The sequence below is a fragment of the Pempheris klunzingeri genome, chromosome 3, assembly GCF_042242105.1.
Source record: "Pempheris klunzingeri isolate RE-2024b chromosome 3, fPemKlu1.hap1, whole genome shotgun sequence".
NCBI classification, from domain to species: Eukaryota; Metazoa; Chordata; class Actinopteri; order Acropomatiformes; family Pempheridae; genus Pempheris; species Pempheris klunzingeri.
The window spans coordinates 13555229-13576373 of NC_092014.1; the positions used below are offsets into that span (position 1 = coordinate 13555229).

At 42.6% G+C, this 21145-nt stretch overlaps 1 protein-coding gene across 2 annotated transcripts in view; it reads right to left on the reverse strand.

Annotated features, from left to right (window-relative positions):
- Positions 1-4639: 4639 nt before the first annotated feature.
- Positions 4640-21145, reverse strand: part of LOC139199366 (uncharacterized) — a 20740-nt gene continuing 4234 nt past the window's right edge. Inside the window, exons 2-9 of one of the 2 annotated variants that reach the window (XM_070828428.1) lie at positions 18041-18135; positions 17603-17684; positions 15993-16362; positions 14598-14672; positions 9930-11068; positions 8594-9423; positions 7909-8142; positions 4640-6431 (exon numbers count right to left, since the gene is read on the reverse strand). In XM_070828428.1, coding sequence (XP_070684529.1) covers positions 6178-6431; positions 7909-8142; positions 8594-9423; positions 9930-11068; positions 14598-14672; positions 15993-16362; positions 17603-17684; positions 18041-18135 — 3079 coding nt within the window. In that variant the 3' untranslated portion in view covers positions 4640-6177. Of the gene's footprint in view, positions 6432-7893; positions 8143-8593; positions 9424-9929; positions 11069-14597; positions 14673-15992; positions 16363-17602; positions 17685-18040; positions 18136-21145 lie in introns of both variants that reach the window. The other variant, XM_070828427.1, reaches the window with a different exon arrangement.

A 21145-nucleotide genomic window follows, 5' to 3' on the forward strand; every position in this document is an offset into this window, starting at 1 on the left:
CTCCTCCTTCAGTGTCAGTCTGTTACTAGCTGATCTGTACATTCTGCCAGGTCAGTGTTGGGCACATGCAACTCTGAACAGAGATGAGAAAGAAGCGAGACGTCTCACTCTTTAGATACCTCCACCATCAGATCGGGAAAAAACAATTACTGCTTATGACATCGCATACTAGATACAATCCTATCGTTCAGCATACTTTAGTGTGAGTGAACAGTAGTATGATTTAGTTTTTATTAACAAAAGTATAGTATAGTAACACTTAGTTACGCAATATCAGCACGTGCAATTCACATTTGAGTGATACACATACAGAAGAAGAACATGAAATGAAACTATTAAAAGTAGATTAAGTTTTTCAAGTGTCTGTATGCATTTTTAGAGGCTCTGTAGCTCTACAAGCTTTTTATTCTACAGGCTCCACATGTGAGTCGGTGCCTTCAGCAGGATCTGTAGGTCCAGTAAGTATTTAAGTATTTTCAAAAACAACTCAAAAGAGTAAAAATGTTGTAAAAATGTGTAATGTAAAAACTTTCACTTGTATTAGAGTTATATTTGTCCAGCAGTATCTATACTTTGACTCAAGTTATGCTCTGTTTAAAGTTGAGGTCCCTGACCTTTGACCCCAAATTGAGCCTTAACCTTTATCTTACTTGGATCCCCAGTAGCTGCTGCACCCTGGACACAGATGTATAGTGTGATGGTATTGAGGCATTTACACTAAAGTGTGTGCTCATACACCGGTGAAGCTCCAGTTTCCAGCGAACACACTGAAATGTTCTCCTGTGGGATTCTGGGGTTTGGTGTCTCATGCAGGGACACCTGTGGCATGCTGTGAGGAATCAAACTACAAAACCTGCAGAGACTATGCAAAATATTATACACATCTTCACTTGTAGCCTTTTTTTTGTTTTTACATAATCCCCACCTCGGTCGTCTCAAAGCGTTAACATCATAATTGGCCTGTCTCTTTCGTCTGCATGCTCTCCTTTGTGAGTCTATCTAGAGAATCAAAGTGGGATAATGTCTTTTCACATTGATTCACCTCCTCAGCACAGTGCATGAAGAGAGTTTCCTTAAATGTCAAAGCTATTTGAAAAGCAGGACTTCAACCACACAGTCTCAAGTAAATACTTTTTTTGTTGTGAGGAGGCGAAGGTTCATTTTGTCCCTTTACTGCCATCTTCTGGGCAGAAGGGAAACTAGCAGCCAATCTGCACTTTCTTCATCTAATATACTTCCTGGAAATGAAAACAAATCGTGGCATAAAGGATGTTCCACTGATCGTAACAGCATTATTTGACAATATTCACTCAATAACCTTTGTTCTGAAAGCAAAGCGCTAACATTTGATAAGCCGAAGGACGCGAATCTCTTGATTGCCATGGTCCTTGAGAGCTGCTTTGCTGCCTCTTATAAAGCTTTTACATTTAAATGGTGCAAATATCTAGTCGGAGCTGTGCAGTTATTAGTCTGATCTTAAACACACTCGGCAATGCAACTCTATTTTCTGCAGCCTTTGAGTTTGTTTTGTATTCCCCTCATTGACAGCTTTGAGTGAGAACATTTCATATTAATAGCAAACAGACGCAGATAAAAAGGCGTTCTTGAGTTCCTTGTCTATGTCTGTGTGAGCAGGGGTCTCTGGGAAATGTCAGTCACTATGTAACACTGCTGCCGCCAGAGGCTTTTGTAATTAGATTGTAATAACTGACACTGCACTGTGTTTTCAGCTGTTTAGCAATGCAGAGGGTAGTGATATATCTTTTTTTAATTTGCATGTGACCTTTTTTATTTAACCAGGATGATCTTCAAATTAACCTCTCAAAATATCATCAATTGATGTCATACAAACCAGTGCAGAGCAAACATTAACCGATGGAAGAGAAGTCGGTAATAGAGGGAAGTGACATTTAAACACATGAAAGGCACATTTTAATGAAATACTTAAACTGCATATTATTGCACTTGAACAATTTATTCCTTAAATCATTCATGATTATAACACAAACAACACAAGCCTACAGATTTTATTATATTTATTTAGATTTATTTCATTAAACCTGCAGTAAAACACGAGACACAGGCAGGTCACGCCGTGTGTCGGCTCAGCTGGTTCGTACGATGTTTTCTGTGACCTCCAACCAGTTTTTAGAATCGTTCCACACAGGAAGGTGGGGTAAAAAGCCGACAGAAGGAGCAGAAGGAAACCATATTGTTTAAAGAGTAACTTAATGGACCCTGAAAATCTTGTTTTTGCTGGTCTCCAGTGGTTTAACTTCTCACTTGGCTGCAGTGACGTACAGGTGCACTCCTGGACCCTGTGACATCACTGGTGGGTGTGGTTACAGATTCAACACCCCACCACCACTGTCTGTAATGTAAAGGGTGTGGGCAGAGGTCTGAAACAGGTCTGAAATTTAGCCTGGTGTTCAGTTAATCTCACACATTTTACAGCAGTGTCTCCTGGAAGGCTGTCACACTCTCTTACTCGATTATTCACGTGAAAAGTGTGAAAAGACGAAAACGAGAGCTGAGGAAGAAACTCAAAACCTGACGCCATCACCCCCCCATAGCTGGCCGATCGCTGTGTGACGTGGGCGTGAATATCAGATTAATTTACTACTTTAAGTGACGTCAGATGGTTGCTGGTTGAAGAGAGCTTTCCCTCTCTCTCTCTCTCTCTCTCTCTGTCGGTTCTGTTTCCGGTCTGTCACGCCGCTCTCTGATTGGCCGAATGACCCACACCTGAGCTTAATCTGGTCATCAGTGGAGCAGCATATCAAGCGGTGATCTTTGCCATTTGGCCGCTGTGCTGCATGCTGTTGGGTTTGTCCTACCGCTGTGGAAACCGCATGTTCGTTGGCACACTGATGGCTCTGTTTGCTGCAGCCGTTGTTTTTGCTGACTAAATGGTGAAACAGACCTGATAGAATTATTGTGGGTGCTCTCATGTTTTATGGACAGTCATGTGGGTTCCTGAGGCCTGGCTTGGCTTTATTTATGTCATTTTGGTTGGTTTATATCTGAATTTTTCTGTTAATATTGTTTCACTAAATGTGCTCCAGAAGCCTTTTCTTGTTTGTTTCTTCTTGGTTTCTTTGCAAAGGTTCAGGTAAACTTTGTTACCATCTGTCCCCTAGATGTTCATTTAAGATGGTTTCCTTCTGTCATCCACTGACTCCTGGTCCATGACTTTTAACACCAGCCTGGTCAATGCTGTAACAGGTTTTGGTCCATTGTTGAAATAGATGTCTGCTGCCAGTATTTTTAGCATTTAGTCTTATTAAATAGTGGCCGTGTAGCTACTGTGACGACCCGTCCCACTCTGCTTGTGGCTCCTTTCACTTTGTATGTTTTCCTGTTCCTGTGCAGGAGGCTGCTGGAGCAGCAGAGGTGTGTCAGGAGGACGAGCTCCACTCTGTCAACTGCTCCTGATTGTTCTGCAGATGGCTGAATATGTCTGTTCTGGTTCTTTCTCCTCCCAGCCAGCGGGACTTTGGTTTGTTTATGTCCTCCTGGATTTGCTTTTAACCTGACGCTGGTGTTTCAGCAGATGATCGCTCCATGGTGGGTGTTGCTTCCATTAGTGAAGTCCCAGATGATGGATGATTTGATTTATAGTACATGCAGTGAGTGTGTTTTGAAAGTTAAGTACAGAAAACGGTAAATGGACTGTACCTGAATAGTGCCTCTCTCTCTTTCGTCTTTTCAACCACTTAATGTGCTTTTTAAATTAAGTCCACATATTTGTCTGCACAGGTTTCTCGAGCGCTTTTACACGTTCGCCTGCCTGCTGACCTGCTGCGTCTGCCTGAGTAAACTGACTAGAGGTTTCCACGTTTATTCATTCGCTGCTGGCCACCGGGTAAATAGAAACTCTGATTCTGTTAAGGCTTTAATTAAAACTAGAGTTGCCATCCCTGAACTTTGACCCCAACTGGAGCCTTTAATTTAATTGCATCTCCAATAGCTGCTGCATATTTGTTGTGAATTCGCATTCATCCACACCAGCACGAACAGTTAAATGTATGTTCATACACCAATTACGCCTCAGCTGCCAAAGGACACAGTGGCATGTTTGTCTGGACACGACTGGGGTTTAGTGTCTTGCTCAAGGACACTGATGTGCTGTAAGAAGGACCCAGGAATCAAACTGCAAAACCTGCAGAGACCATAGAAAAAATGACACCTTTTCCTGATAAAATTCTTTTTGTTTTGTTCTGCATAATCCAGGAAGAGGCCAGAGGTTGATATGATTACACAGTGGTGCAGGTATATAAATGAGACACAGTGTCAGTAAATGTGTTCACTAAGCAGTTTTACATCCAGGGGAGAAAAGACATTTTCTACAACTGTCAGTGTTCAAGGAATCTGTTTTCTCTGAACTGTTTTCAATTTATAAACCAACACCTCCATCTAGTGCCTGGAACAGTGAATTGAATGTGGGAGACTGAGCTCTAAATACCTGGTTTCTGGCCATTAATAACAAGGTTTCCGATGACGTAAGTTCTTAATGTTAAAGAGAGAGAAACGCTTCGCTTATGATGAATTAGTGCAGACATTAAAAAAAAAAAACAACACAAAGCAGAGCTTTACATTTTTATAAGACTTATAAAAAAGAAAAAACATAACACAATAACCAAGGCATGTCATACATTGTGTTTTTTCTTTGTTTCTCTGAGGAGTATTTACAAACAGGCTTATGTACAGATAGCAATAACTCAGAAATGGAAAAAGCTACATATAGTCTAGCACAAACAACCAGTTAGCATAATGATAATATATTTGTTATGTACAATGTAACTGGCAAGGCTAGAGCAAGAAAGAACAAAGATTCTGCAAAAGGTTTAAATAACTTCAAGTATCTGTCTTGAGGTTTCATGGAGGTTAGTCCGATGGACGCAGATTTCCAGCGATACTGACGAGAATCCAGAAACCTGGCCGAGCTGCAAAACGTGTAGTGTGGCTGGGAAAGGGTCGGAGGAGCTCTAGCCGTTGGGGGGAAAAAAACAACACAGACAATGCAACAAACGTGGCGACATGGAACAAACCCTCCTCTGATAAATGCCCATTTTTTTAAGAAACTTTTAATACAACCAAGGGAAATCTCCTCTCCACACATAAAGTGATATCCAGCTTATTGGCCTATAGCACCTTTTTTACTGCTTTGAATAACAAATGTGCAACAGGCTAAAAAAAAACAAACAATAGGAAACAAGAACACGTTGTTCCACGGGGGGGGGGGTCGAAATGGTGGCTGTTGGCATCTTGGGTCCAACGCAACAGATTTCAGAACAGTTTGTGGTTTTACTGAACATCTTCGGTATCCAAAGGTAACTTCACAACATTCTGAGGCCGTTTAATTGTCTCTCTCATGAAACCCACAACTCCCACTCTGGAAAAATGATCTCCGTCGTAATGTTGTGTTCCATTTTAATTAAAATAAAAAACAACAACTTCATAGTAACTGCAAAAGAGTAACTCATTCATCACCTAGTACCTTACATGTAAATCAAGGTCCAAATATAAAGAAACCATAGTCAGAATTGCACAGTCAGCTGTATGAAGAGAAGAACGAGCTTGTTTGAGGAAAGATCTGGCTATTCTTCTAAGTTAGCAGTAGTTAGGCCTACTCTAATTAATATATAGCCACTATTAAGAAAAGTATGGCCCAAGCACAGGCCATTTGTCCTATTAACGTCTTCAAGTGCATAAAACACTAATGCTACTTCACGACGTTCATATAACAACACTGTAGGGCTCGACTGCCTCCATTGTTTACATTTCAGTATAGTGTTTCCATTTTGGAAAGAGAGGGAAAAAAATGTCCATATACAACACAACACAGGCTGCGGCCAGCGTCATGGTCTCTGAAGTCCCCTCTAAGCCATGTCTCAAATGGTGCCCGTCCACGTGCACTGCCTCTGACATGACTTGCACTGTGACCCTCCAACCAGGAGCACCATGAAGACTCTAATGTAATTTTTAAGACCTTGAAGAAGAGCAGCAAATAAAGGTAATTCAAATTTTCCATGTCTAAAATGAACCACATTACCTAGTAGGGTGAAATTTAGGACCGTCCACTCAAAATTAGTGTATTTCTTGGGCAGCAGGGTACCATTTGAGAATCTGCTCTTCTCAGCTGCACTACACCAGACATCCGGCCTCCAGCCCCTCTCAGCACACTGTGAGGGGCTGGGGCTCATTCTCACGCCGCTGGTTTTTCTTCAGCAGCTGGATGCGGTTGTGGCAGTAGAATTTGATGGCTCGCCAGTCGCGGTGGTTGCTGACCAGCAGGGGACACTGCTGCAGGCAGCGCTCGCAGTCGGCCTTGGCGGGGACTCGGAGCTCGGTGATGTTTCGGGTCAAGTGCTCCTCGACCGCCGCACGCTCAGCCTCTGACCAGGGACGCTTCAGGACGCCTCGCTTTCCTACAGGAGGAGAAATGAATGATGACGCGTTTTAACAGCCTCTTAAATTCGGCATGATGGCAATGACTCCTCCAGTAGATCCACACCACCATACTGCAATTGTTCACTCTGAACAGTGAGAGTTCACATCAACATTTTTCTCTGAATTTTTCTATTTGTTTGCATCATTGTGAAAATGCAAGTATGTAACTACTGTAAAGACAGAAATAGTAATAGATAATACATTAAACAATATGTGCTACAGAGAGGCACATGAGGCCTGTCTGTTTTTTTTTGTAGAGGTGTAACGGTACATGTGTTCATCCTGAACTGTTCACTGGTTTACACTGCTACACATCTGGAGAATCCTCCCGTGATATTTAGATCCACTGTATGGGAGCAGTGCAGTTTCCCAGTTAATTAAAGTAAAAAAGGACAACAATTAGTGTCAAAATGAATTCCAACATTGTTCAGCTGAAGTCAGATATGTCTGTGGAAACACTTCAAACATCTCGTTTATGGCATCACCCAAAAGTGCAGGTAATTGGAACTAGACAAAAACAGATGAGTCCCTCTACCCACATCGCTCAGGCAGCCTCTCACTACAGATTCAAAACAAATTAATGCTATAAAAGTGTTTATCAGTGCTGATATGTGACCATACTCGGTCAAAGTGCTGGATTTCCTCCTCAGTGTGCCTTCACATGTAGACTGTGTTTCTGTCTTGTATAAATGAGCGCCAGCTGCAGTTGTCCAGGAATCATCAACAGGTCAGGAAGCTTATGATGGATCATCACTAACATTTGTGTTTATTGTATGCATTATTTATCTTTTCTTATTGCAGAATTGTGCCAAAGGGACATTTTTTCCCCTTGCTATACCAAAAATGTCCAAAACCGTAAATTGTGCGTACTGTTACACCCCTACTTTTTAGCCCCCATCTTCAAGTACAAGTACAGATGGTCCATGGCTGATAATATTGTGTAACAATTGGTGCCTTCCAGTAGGTTTTATTTTTTTTTTAAATCTGTGGATGGAAATTTTTTCAGATAACATTTAAATACCAGTTACAACACACTACTTGATTGACGATGCTCTAGGCCACTTTCAATAGATCTAGGTCATCAATTAACTGAAAAGTTAATTGATGCATGACTGAACAGAAAGAACTGGCTGCAGCAAATAAAAAATACATTTCTTGAACTATCCGAAAATAAATACAGAAATAGATTTCTTTTTATCTTTTTTCACATTATGTGTTTTTGTTTTCCTTTTACCATTTTACCATTGCTGTTATTCTTTTTTTTTTTCATTGTCTGTTGTGTTATGTTGTTCATTTAGACTTTGATTTTGTTTCATCTTAGTTATATCTTAAGTGCTATGCAATTTTATTTCACCCTCACCTGTACATTTCCGTCTTTATTTACCTTCCTCTGCTTTGTTAAATTGAGCAATTACACTTGTACTCAAAACCCAAACAAACCTGATTTGGGCTGACCTGAGCCTCTCCTGCGGTTTGCCTGTGTAGGTTGAGGGGGTGGAGGGGGCAGCAGAGTGTTCTTCAACTTCTTAGGTCGTCCCACCCTCCCGTTGTTCTTCCCCTTCCTGACATACAGCAGGGTGGGTGTAGGGTTCGGAGCGGGAGCGGGAGCGAGCACCTCAGGCTTCTCCTTCACCTGCTCCCCTTCAGACTCTCCCTCTGAGTATGAGTCTGCAGAGTTTCCTGACATAACTGGAAAGATGGAGGGAATGTAAAGGTAGGGAAAGATGAGGCAAGAGAGGATAGGACAGAAAGAGCAGAACTTCATTAGTCTAATCTGTCACTACTCTCCATATTCTCAATCAATCAATCAATATTTATATAGCGCCAATTCATAACAGCGTTATCTCAAGAAGCTTTCCATAAAGAGCAGGTCTAGACCTAACTCTTTAATTGAAGAGAGAGACCCAACGATTCAGGAATTAAAAATTAAGGATTCAAGAATCCCCACATGAGCAAGCATGTCAAACACCACCTATTCACACTCACACACATACATATAGACAAACAGTGGAAGGGGGGTCATAAACCTTTTCCAGGGATGGGATGTTTAACACTACAAAGGGAGTGATGATACAGCTCATCTTGGACAGCTGAAAAAGACCCCTGCCCCACTCAATCATTCAGCAGCCATCCATCTTACCGTCCAGTTCCAGGCAGATGTGGTTCAGGCTCATTCCTCTGAACAGCACTCCATCTCTCTCTCCACAAAGCACAACTCGGCCCACTCTGCCCATCAGGCCTGGGTCTTGGCCAATTCCACCACAGCTCTGCGTCACATGGTACTCCCGCTCCAGGAAGTGCTCAAGCCTCTCCACAGCACTGCCTCCAGGCTGTCCCGGCTCCTCTCCTTCTCCGAGTAGCAGCAGCTGGGTCAATATAGCTACCTGTCGGCGAACCCTGGTCTGTGTCAGGGCGCGGGGGTTGCGCGTTCCGCTTGAACGGGCCAGGCTGCGGAGGAGGTCAGTACCTCGCAGGGGTGTGGCGGGGGAGTGGTAGGGCCTGGCGAAGACATATGGGTTTGCGGGGTCGACACCCACATCCTGCCGTGTCTGCAGGAGGAGCTCCAGGCAAGGCTCGCAGTGAGGGGGGAGGATGAGGGGCTGTACTCGTCCACGTTTACCCTGGACCCCAACTCTGGGGAGGTGAGGAAGCACCAGGCGCTCAAAAGGGGACAGGGATGCCTCCAAAGGAGTGAGAGCTGGAGGAGCACCAGGAGGGACGGGAACGGGACACTGGGGAGTGATGCGAGCACGATACTCGGCAATAGACAGCTTGGAGACCTCACACTCTCGTCGGCGGTTGTACAGAATGAGGAGAGCCAGGCTGGAGTGGCAAAGGAGGCGCCAGGCCTCTGCTGATTGTAGCTGCCGGGACAAGGACAAGAAGGCTGAGTGCTGCAGCCGACGAAGGTACAGCACCAGAGAGGACAAGGACGAGAGGAGGGGCAGCAGGTGATGACGCCCTGAACCACTGAGAAAAGAGAAACAGTGTGCAATTAGTTCATTTATTCATTTTAATAGTATTAGTTTCAATTACCTTAAAAAAACTTAAAGGTAGTTTGATACAGTTCGACTGTGGGACACTGACCAAATATTAATATACCAGCCAGCATGTACTAGTCAATAATTTTTAAATAAATTGTGTGCATAGTTGCTAAATTAGTTATTTGTTTTAAGGCCACAACTACCAATTATTTTCATTATCAATTAATCTGCCAATTATTGTCTGTAATAATAGTTTAGTCTATAAAAGGGAAAAATCGTTTCCTGCTTTCAGCTTTTCAAATGTTTGATGTTTTTCTTTGTCATCAAGAACTGAACTAAATATTTGTGTTTTGGACTGTTGGTTAGCTGGACATTTTAAAACAACAGACACCAACTTGTGGGAATTTTTTTTTTTTTTAAATGGTTAATCTATAATGAAAATCTTTAGTTGCAGTCTTACTATCAAATTTGCTCTAAAAGACTACTAGTTACCTGAGTAAGTCCTTCTCTTTATCCTCTGTCCCACTTTCATCGTCCAGCTCCATCACGCCATTCTCCTCCTCCTCTTCCTCCTCATCTTCCTCCTCTTTTGGTGGCTCCATCTCTTTGGCTGACTTGCTACAGAAGGACTGAGGGCAAACCACCTCAACATCCTCCTCTTCTTTGGGCCTCTTTACTTCCACAACCTCCACGTCTTCTTCATCTTCATCCTCCTCATAGTCTTCCCCCTCCTCCTCCTGTCTTTCTGTCTTCAGCTTCCTCATCACTCCCTTCCTGGATTGCGTCACAGCCACAGGAGGCGGGCTTCTCTTTAAGACAGACACCGGCACCGAGTTCTGTCCTCGTGGAGGAGTCAGCACAGGTGGGGTGGAGTTCCTCCCAGAGGTGGCAGCTGATTGGCTGGCTGCTGTGAGAGTGGGCGGAGACATGGAGAGGTCCTGGACGCCACTATGTGGAAGATCTGAACTGCAGCTCTGTCCCACGGCTTGTGAAGACTTTGAGAGCTGCTGAGTGTGTGTGTGAGCGGTGGTCAGGTTTGTGTTCTGTGCATGAAGGCGGGGCATCTGTGTGTAGCGCTCCACCAGGGCAGAGCACACCTCTGGTTGGTGGGCATGGTGTTTATCTAAGTGGCGGCCGAGGGAGCGGAAGTGGCGCCCGCAGTACTCGCACGTTTGGCGCATGGAGTCTATGGACACTCCTCCTCGAGGGACGTTTATGTTGCTTGTGGTGTTGGAGCCCAGTGGAGCCGGAGCTTTGAACACAGGCTTAGCTGAAGAGGAGGAGGAGGAGGAAGATGAGCAGGGAGGAGAGGATTGTGCAGGAGGGTGGGATGAAGGAAGCAAACGGTTGTGATGAGGAATGCTGGCGGGGGAGGTCAGTGGTGGCCGCCCAGGTGGCGTCCGATGGGGGGTCTTTTTCTTTGAGGGAGTGCCCCGCCGTTTCTTGCGACGGCGTGGTGCGCGCCCGCGGGGGCTGGCATTGTCCTCATCTCCTGCGTCTGAGTCGCTGGCGTCAGAGTGGGAGATGGGTGAGGAGGAGGGGGAGAGGGACCAAGAGGGGGTGACGTACTCCTGCTGCTGCTGCTGTTGTTGTTGTCGCTGTGGCTGCTGGGCTGTCAGAGGCTCATCCTCCTGGAAGTGATAGAGAGTGACAGGGTGTGGAAAAATGAGCATGTCACCTGCTGTCCAGACACATTTTTTTCAGTATCGATATGTTAAAAAGATGTGAGATTCTTTGAATTTGTTAAAATTTTGGTACATTCAAATGATTTTTTTCTAACTTAAGAAACTTATACATATATATATATATATATATATATATATATATATATATATATATATATATATATACACATTTTCTTTTTTGTGACTTTTACAAACATGCATTTCATTACATTGTCTATTTTAGCAAAGATTATCACAAGTCAATATGTATCATAATAATAATGTCAATTTGAGTTCTAACATTACTGCACTGAGGTATTAAAGTCTCACCAGTCTAATCAGATGCACTGTCAAGAGAGTCATTACGTGGCAAAGGGTGACACCACCTGCATTCCTTTCTAGGTTTCTCAAATGGAAACACCCACTCAGCCGTTAGCAAGAAGCAGTGACGTAGGTTAGAGCTTTTATGCCCTCTGCTCCCTAAATTTGTCAAATATGTCAGTTCTTAGGCGAGCAGTAGCCTGGGCTGTGCATAACTCCATGCAAGTCTCTCTGTATGTCTGTCTGTTTGCTTGCATGTCAGTGTGTCTGCTCATCTCTCTCGCTCGCAGACACGATTCACGTGTGTCCCTGGCGGAAGGGTAATGAGCGACAGTGTTAAAAAAAGTTTGTTGTGGGAGAAGAAAGGACAAGGAGTAACTGGTGGGGGGATGGAAGGAGCACAATAACACAATGTTTAATGGCTAATTGGCATATTTGGGAGATCAATAACAGACTTGCTTGGATCGGTCACATCGGTTAAGCCCGAAATTATTCATACCCCTGGCAAGTTTTGACTTAAAGTTACTTTTATTCAACCAGCAAGTTTTTTCTTGATTGGAAATGGCACAGGCGTCTCCCAGAAGATTATAAGACGATGTACAAGAGGCATCATTGTGGAAAAAAATATTTCTCAGCTTTTATTTACATTTGAACAAAAAGTGGCATGTCCAAAATTACTCATACCCTTCTCTATAATCAATAGAAAAGCCTTTATTGGCTATTACAGCAATCAAACGCTTCCTATAATTGCTGACCAGCTTTTTGCATGTCTCACTGGTATTTTTGCCCATTCATCTTTAGCAATGAGCTCCAACTCTTTCAGGTTGGAGGGTCTCCTTGCCATCACCCTGATCTTTAGCCCCCTCCACAGATTCTCAATTGGATTCAAGTCAGGACTCTGGCTGGGCTACTGCAAAACGTTAATGTTTTTGTCTGCTAACCATTCCTTCACCACTTTTGCTGTGTGTTTTGGGTCGTTGTCGTGCTGAAATGTCCACTGGTGCCCAAGGCCAAGTTTCTCTGCAGACTGCTTGATGTTGTTGTTGAGAATCTTGATGCTCTTTTTTCATGGTGCCGTTTACTGTGATTAGGTTCCCTGGTCCATTGGCTGAAAAACACTCCCAAAGCATTAGGTTCCCACCACCATGTTTGACAGTGGGGATGATGTTCTTAGGGTTGAAGGCTTCTCCTTTTTTACGCCAAATGAAGGACACATCATTGTGGCCAAACAATTACATTTTTGTTTCATCTGACCATAAAACAGAAGACCAGAAGTCTTCTTCTTTGTCCAGATGAGCATTTGCAAAGGCCAAGAGGGCTTTTGTGTGCCTTATCTGGAAAAGTGGCATCCTCCTTGGTCTGCGTCCGTGGAACCCAGCAGTGTGCAGGGTCCGTTGGACTGTCTGCCTTGAGACGTTGCCACCAGCAGAGCCCAGATTCACCAGGATGGCCTTGGTGGTGATCCTGGGATTCTTTTTCACCTCTCTATCCTCCTGGCCAGCACAGGTGTCACTTTTGGCTTCCGACCACGTCCTCTGAGATTTTCCACAGTGCGGAACGTCTTGTATTTTTTAATAATACTTTGCACTGTAGCCACTGGAACTTGAAAACATTTAGATATGGCCTTATAGCCCTTTCCTGACTTGTGAGCAGCCACAATGCGCAGCCGCAGGTCCTCAGTGAGCTCCTTAGTCAGCTCCTTAGTCTTAGCCATGACTGTCCACAAACCAACTGCAGAGAGCTGCTATTTTTCACCTGTTGAGTTGATTAAAACTGTTCCCGCTGCTGCTGTTCCCAATGAATCAGGGTAATTAGGATGCTTTAGAACAGCTTGGACTATTTGGAATGGTATAGAACTTTGGATTTTCCCATTGACTGTGACAGTTTGCAAAGGGTATGAATAATTTTGGACTTGCCACTTTTTGTTCAAATGTAAATAAAAGCTGAGAAATATTTTTTTTCCACAATGATGCCTCTTGTACATCGTCTTATTATCTTCTGGGAGACGCCTGTGTCATTTCCAATCAAGAAAAAACTTGCTGGTTGAATAAAAGTAACTAAGTCAAAATTTGCCAGGGGTATGAATAATTTCGGGCTTAACTGTATGTAAGACTAATGTGAAGCTACAAAATGATATTAAGCCTCAAACACTCCCTGCCTTTTTAAGCACTAAGATCAACAGTGAACTGTCTGCACAGTTGTGACAAGTGCAATGTTTCTCAGTCAGACCACTCAGTGTGTGACAGGAAGAGGACAGACAACAAACAACACCAAGCATAAGCAGGTGAAGTTACTTGTGCTGTTTTACTTGAAAGGGGTTAAACATAATGAAGACTAATTACTGCTCATAATGACACCATTATTCAGAGGAGGGGGAGGAAGACTTGATGATAATGAGTCCAACATCAGTGTTGTCCACCCACAATCACACAGGTGAGGTCCTGCAGGCACAGCAGTGCATCACAGCCGCATCGACTCTCACTCACTAATACTCTGTTTATGTTGTACAGAGTTGTTGTTTTCTTATTGCATAGATATTACTCAAGGAAGACACAGTAGAACAGAATTAAGTAGGACATGCAATGCATGTATGTACTGTAGGCTATTGAAGTACAAGTTTCTCATTCTGTAAATGTTTTATTCATTGATTTTTCTAAGGAAAATAATTTTTACTTAAACTCTTTTATACCACTGTTTTGGCAGCAGAACAGTCAGCACAAACTCACAAACCCACAGAAGTTTATTCTAAATCCCAGTGAAGATCAATATGTCAGGTTGAATTTGGGAAAAGTGTGTGTCTTAAACCTGTAATGCAGCTGCCTGCCGAAAACAACACTATGATATTGTTATCATAAAAACATTGATTGCAGCCTCTCCATTAGATGCAATGCTGCACAGAGTGAATATTTCATTCAGTGCAGAATCTCATTTAAAGTGGAAATACAAGAAACTGGATGCTAAGGAGTTAAGAAATATGCAGATGTTAAGTGATATTTATACTTGTGGTGACATTTAATTGAAGAAAACCTTGTAAATGGTTAGAATTTGGGGGAAATGTGAAATGTTACCACAACACTGACAGGTTAAACTGAATTTGGCAACTTGCGAGTATTATTTCGTTGTCTCTTTTTAAAATAATAGAACAGATTTTTTTATCAGTCTGTTTTTCTCGTACCTTTTTGATACTGTTGTTATTCTCTGTGTCGGAGTTACACTCGTGTTGCGCTGGAGACACAGTACCACGGAAACCCTGTGGGACACAGAGCAGTCAAATTAAAACAGTCGGCACACTGCTCATTAATGTTTGCCATCACAATCAGCCTCAGCTGTCAGTCAGAGAGCAGGACACCCCTCCACAGTTGGTTATAAGCACAGAGGTTGATTAGTGCTCCAAATCTCCCACTAACAAGTCAAACAAATGACGCTATGCTTTCAAACACTGTCAACTTTTCATGAGCAATAAATACAGGCGTTATCAATCAGGCTGGGATAGTAAGTACAGAACAAATCAATCAGCAAATAGTAGAAATCTAAAAAGACCTGTTATACACTTTATCTCAGCCAAATGTAAGATATTAAAACGTGGCTTTGAAAGAGCTGCGGTCCCACTTAAGCCTCTGATGTCAATTTCTCAATTTCATTTCCTTAAATGGATTCTGGTATCATCATTTTGTTGAGTAAATTGATCCAATCTAATGAGATCCATTAAAGGAACAGATGTCATGTAATAACCATGGTTACTGTTGCTAAAGCACTATAGGTAGAGAGAGATCTGGAGCTCAGCCATCACCATGGTAACCCCATGCCTTGCTTAGCTTTATGTGTGTAGCATGCACAGTGGGTAGTGTGAGAATGTGTGTGTGCGTGACAGACAGTGAGTGTGTGTGAAGCTCATCAACAGTGTGTGAATACACATATGGTTGCCTATGTGAAGTCATCAGAGATATGCACAGTGCGTGAATGTATTTCAATACGTATGAGGACCAAGTAACCAAGGACAGACAGATTTAAAAAACTGAAGAGTGAGATAATTTGAGATAAATTGGCTGGTTTTGGATTGGAGACTGAGTTTAGAGTTGAGGTTAAAATGAGGTTTTTTTGTTCAGCTCAAGTTAAGAATCAAGGCTAGAAAATTAGATGTAAAGTGAGAGCAAGCATGAGTAGTTCTGCTCAATCAAAAGATAATGTCCTGTGGCTGCATTGTGTTCCGGTCTACTGAGGCTACTGTTGTTGGAGAGGACTAATGTATTTTCCTCCTTTACGACTAATTTCTTCCTGAATAACTGTAGAACATCGGTGTAAAATGAGTCCAGTGTGAAGCCCTTGGCCCTCCATTTCAACACAAAGTTTTGATGATTCTTGTTAAATTTTTTTGGACTGCTGACAACATTTTTTCTAACTCATCTACAGTCTAGCTGCACTGGAAATATCAAACATCATCAGGTTGTCTATGATTGACAACTTAGCAGCAAGAACAGCAAATGGGAGCAAATGTCCTCAAAGGTGCACTCAAATATAGTGCCCCAAACATGTGTGTGTGGTGTGTGGATCCGTCGTTCGAGTCACTGACCAGGTTCTCTCCCCACTCTGTCAGGCTGTAGTCCACAGTGATCTCCTCCCCCTTGGTGATGTCTCGGATGGCGATAACGACCAAGCGCACCTGGCTGCCACAGTGGACCTCTCGGATACGGCAGTTGGGGGAGGGAGGGAAGGAGCTGGCTGCTGGGGCTGGAGCAGAGGCCGTCGGTGCAGCCGGAGCTGTGGACGCCGGCGTCAGAGACGGGGCCTGGGCTGAAGTCGCCGTGGCTGGAGCAGGAGCAGGGACTGGCGTTGGAGTTGGAGTCGAGGAAGCAATGGGAGCTGGAGCTGGTGTAGAGGCTGAGCAGGAGCTGGTCTTGGATCCGGAGGAGACCTTAGCATGAGCCTGTTCTGATGGGCCGCTGGGAGGAGAAGGAGGTGGAGGATTGACAGTTAAGTTCACTGCCTTCATCAGACAACATGGGCTGTTCTGTTCTTTTTTAGATATATATATTTTATTCAAACAATTATCTGTCTGTTTATATTTACTATCTTTAGATTTACTTATCTTTAAATGTTTGCTGCTTTTTCTGTATTTCATTGTAAACTGCTTGTCGCTTTGCTATTAAGGTTTATGAACAGAAGTGACGGAATCGCAATTATGATGTTTTCTCATTGCATTTACATTCTTCTAGCCGTAAGGTTAATCTCTTTGTGGTTAGGATCCACGGCAGCTGAATGAGTGTAAAGCAAACAGTAAGAATCCACACACAGGCTCATGCCAGTGCTTCAGGGCAGTGATTCTCAATCCTAGTCCTCAGACTGCAGCTGATTTTCTGTCCTATTGACTAGTCAACTGCATTCTTTTGACATCTTGGTTATATATTTCAGCCTGATTATATGGCTAAAATGAAAATCAACAGGGTTGGCGAGTCCTGAGCACCAAGATTCAGAAGTGCTGCTCTCAGGCAAAGCTGTTCTCAAGTGCTGAGTTAAGATCAGCGACCATTCATTCTTTTCTAGCCTGCGGACGAGGCTCCAGGGACTGTTTAACCATTTATTCACCTGCATGCACACAGACATCTGAATGAAATGATCTGTTTACCATTATATGCAAACTGCAAACCTTACAATACAACATATACTAAATAATTATACCAAATAATAGAACTTATCAATCACCTGCATAGCATATGACATCTAATTTACAAAATCAGACCGAGACAAACCTCTGTAATATCTGTAGGGTTGCTACTCTCTCTTATTCCAAAGTCTCCTGAGATGCATTTTCACTTGTTTCAGCATTAAAGCTGCTAATGGTGTGGATGGCAGCGCATTTACAGATGCTGCTGCCATAGCACCTTCAAACTTTGCTATATTTCTGTTTTAATGTGTTATTTCTTCTGGCTGAGTTGTTAAAATAAGTATGATCTATGGCAGAAATACACTCAACCCAATGAAGTGTGGATTAAGAGCAGCAGAGTTTGAAACGAATGCTGTCCATGATACAGAAAGTAAACAAAACACAGCTGCATTAATGTTTTCAACACGTTAAATATCTTAAATTAACTACAAAATGTGCATGTCAATTTTGACAGCACTAACACATATACATATATTCTACTTACAGCAATAGATAGAACCATGCAAATGAACACTCACCTGTTGTGAGGAGCAGCCTCGGCATTGCAGAAAGGCCTGTCAAGTGTGGGCCGCTTATTCTCTGCTGCTTCCTTACGATCACCTGAGAGCACAGCAACAGTCAGTATAAAAGGATTACATACAAGTATGCAGGGACACACACACACACACACAGGTCATCACCCCATCTCCTGGAGCACACACACAGGTGCACATCACAGCACATATGTAGGCAAGCACACACACACACACACACACACACACACACACACACACACACACACACTCACATACAAAAGTAGGTCACACTGACTTGCGCACACTCCACCCCCATACCAATCACACAGACACACAGACAGATACACAGCACACACAAACACAAACACAAACACATACACACACAGCTGATGGCAGTGAGAGAGAATATGGCATGCAGATATAACACACACAAACACACACCTGGGCTGAAGCTGTGTTCAGGCACGCTCTCCTCCTCAGTGTGTGTAACAAAGACTTTCACGGGTGTCCCTTTCCTTTTCCTTCCACAGCCGCGCCTGCAGAGAACACACACACACAATTATCATATAATCAATCAGCCGACTGGCCAAACTTCACATCAATCAGGTCAGGGGGTGATCAATAAGCTGATGGCCACCTAATGGATCAATACAAACTGTGTTTATTCCTGTCCTGTAAGTAAATGGGAGGCCAAAAACACAAAGACAGCAACTAGACAGTGACTGTTTCAGCCACTCTTTATTGTGGATGACTGGAACATGAGTAAAATCTAGTGCATGGTTTTAGAGTCAGAAATTCAACAGAGCTCAGAGCAAAACTACACATCAGTGTTCATAAAATAAAATACCTGTGAATTTGTAATTCAAAGGCTACATACATCCCTAGTAATAACAAGTCAATCAATCAATCAATCAATCTTTATTTATATAGCGCCAATTCATAACAGCGTTATTTCAAGACGCTTTACATAAAGAGCAGGTCTAGACCAAACTCTTTAATTAAGAGAGAGACCCAACAATTCAGGAATTCAAAATGAAGGATTCAAGAATTCCCACATGAGCAAGCATCAGATATTATATTGAGCAACAGTGGCAGGAAGAACTCCCCTTTAACGGGAAGAAACCTCAAACAGACCAGGCTCAGATGTGGGCGGCTTTCTGTCAGGGTACCCTCTCTTGCATGTCAGCCAAGTCACATTGTTTTATTAATACCGTACACCATATGATAAATCCTTCCAGTGCATTCTTGACCCTTAACTACAGAAAAAAAAATTGTAGCCTGAACCAGGTGAAAATGTTGTCATAAAATGAAAATATAGACACAAATGCATCTTTCAATAAAACACTTTGTTACATTTAAGAAAAGAAACCAAATCGCTCCAGTGTCAGAAACACAAGCACCCTTTTTGTCTGAACACTTTGCAGCCTAAAGCTGTCAGAGTTGTGACTTAAATCAGAAAGAGCACAGAACTCACTCGACGCTTAACAGACACATTTTGGTCAGAACCGAAATAGGATTGAGGTTCAGTATGAAGCCTTACATATAAATATCAACAACTGTGGAATAGGAATAGGTCAGCCTGTTTGTTTAAATTAAAAATTTCTCGAATTTAGTGTGGGATGCTATTTTGTGACAATAAAACAAATCCCACTGGTCATATTGACTTCTGATTTTCCAGTACTTTTTCCAGTTTATTTTCAGTTGAAAATAACTACCATGACAAAAAAATTAAAAATACCTAGCTACACGCTATCTTTTTTTAGGCAAATCAACATATTGAATCCATCTTGATGCACTGGTTACGTAAACCTGTGACCTCAGATATGATGTAATAATGACCAAAGTCAGATTCTGGCGTGTCTTGTTTATAGTTGAGTGCTGTGACCCCAGGGTCGCCACTAAAGAGTGTGCCACTGCCCCAGGGAGCTCAAACGCAGCCACCTGTGTGAGCCCAGAACGACCAAGCAAGATTATCTTCCTCAGACTAAATCCATGCCAAAACTGCCTCACTCACAAGAGCCAAACTGATCATGCATCTGCCGATTCTGGGCTAGTTCTGTTTCCACAGATCTCAATATTGTTTTCCGTCAGTCTATTTTTTACTCTCATGACATTGGAGGCTCTTAAAACTAGGCCATAGGAAGATCGTGCTTTGGATTTTGAGGTGTTCATTATTGTGAATGTGTGTGTGTGTGTGTGTGTGTGTGTGTGTGTTTGCATGCAGACGAGAGAAAAAGGAAAAAAAAAAACAGAGGAAAGGAAGAAAAGAAAGAAGAAAAAAGGGAGGTAGCATGAAACAGAGAGAGGGAGAAAAATAGGAAAAGGGAGCAAAAGAGAAAAAAAAAGACAGCGCGAGAGAGAGCAGAGAGAGGGAGAGATACTCATTCAGCAGAGATATCAACCAGACCCACTGTCTTTGTATTGATCCACTCCACTCCCATCTGGACTCGTGATAGCGTGCGTGCATGTCTCTGAGTGTGTTTATGAGTGTGTGCAAGACGAGATTTTTGTTTTTCAACCCTCTTGAGACACTTTACTCTGCACCAACCACACAAATCTTGGCTTTGAAAATAAAATCAAAAATCAAACATGACACTTACTGAGAAATTATGAGAAAGCTTAAGCTCTTTAAGCACACAATGAAGCGTGAGAAAAGATCTACTTCAACGTAAATAAGACAGGAGCCGAACAATTTGCTTCAAAATCAAAATTGCCCGTGTATAAAATTGCTCCAGTGGCTGTTACAAGAACTTCCTCAATCAATGGAAGGGTTTCCTCCATATTCCTGCACTGAGTTGTGGTGTTTTACATATCACAGCACTGTAAACATCACATTACCATACAGTGAACCAAACATCATGATAATACATTGATAACATCCTTTGTCGCAACCAACATCCCTTAACGACACACTCTCACTGTGTCACAGCACACTGCTGTGTCTTCATGAATACACTGCATCTCTACAGGGCAAATTTAGCTCAGTTTACAGCTGCAATATGGCTGAAATTCACCAATACTAACTTCACCTACATTTTAGAATACCACAGTACAGCAAATCCAAAACCACATAAAAAAAATACAATCAAGTTGGTTGAACTTGAAGGTTTAGTATTGAACTTGGAAAAAGCGGTTTGATGACTCAGTGTCCACTTACTAAACTTGTCCCCAGTGCTCTCAGACACAGCTCATTTACATATCCAGGTAATGAGATGACAACTGGGCCATCGCCAAGACACCTGAGCAAACACCCTCTGCTGATTAAGACCATGGAGCATAGCTGAAAGCTCAGGAAAAAGCATGTAAGTAAAACTTCAAACTGTGATTATTTTGTCAAATCAAGCAATGGACTTTCAGCAGTCACGTTTGTAAAACAAGACCTACATTTAGTTTTGGTTTTAAGTGACAGTTTCCTTGGAATCAACCATTTGGACAGCAGACTTTTGTAAAACTATATTATTATATAGTCACACTGTCATGTTACGGTTCAACAGAAAGGGCCTGTAGTAAAACAACCTGAGAGTGAGATGTAAAATAAGGGTTCGA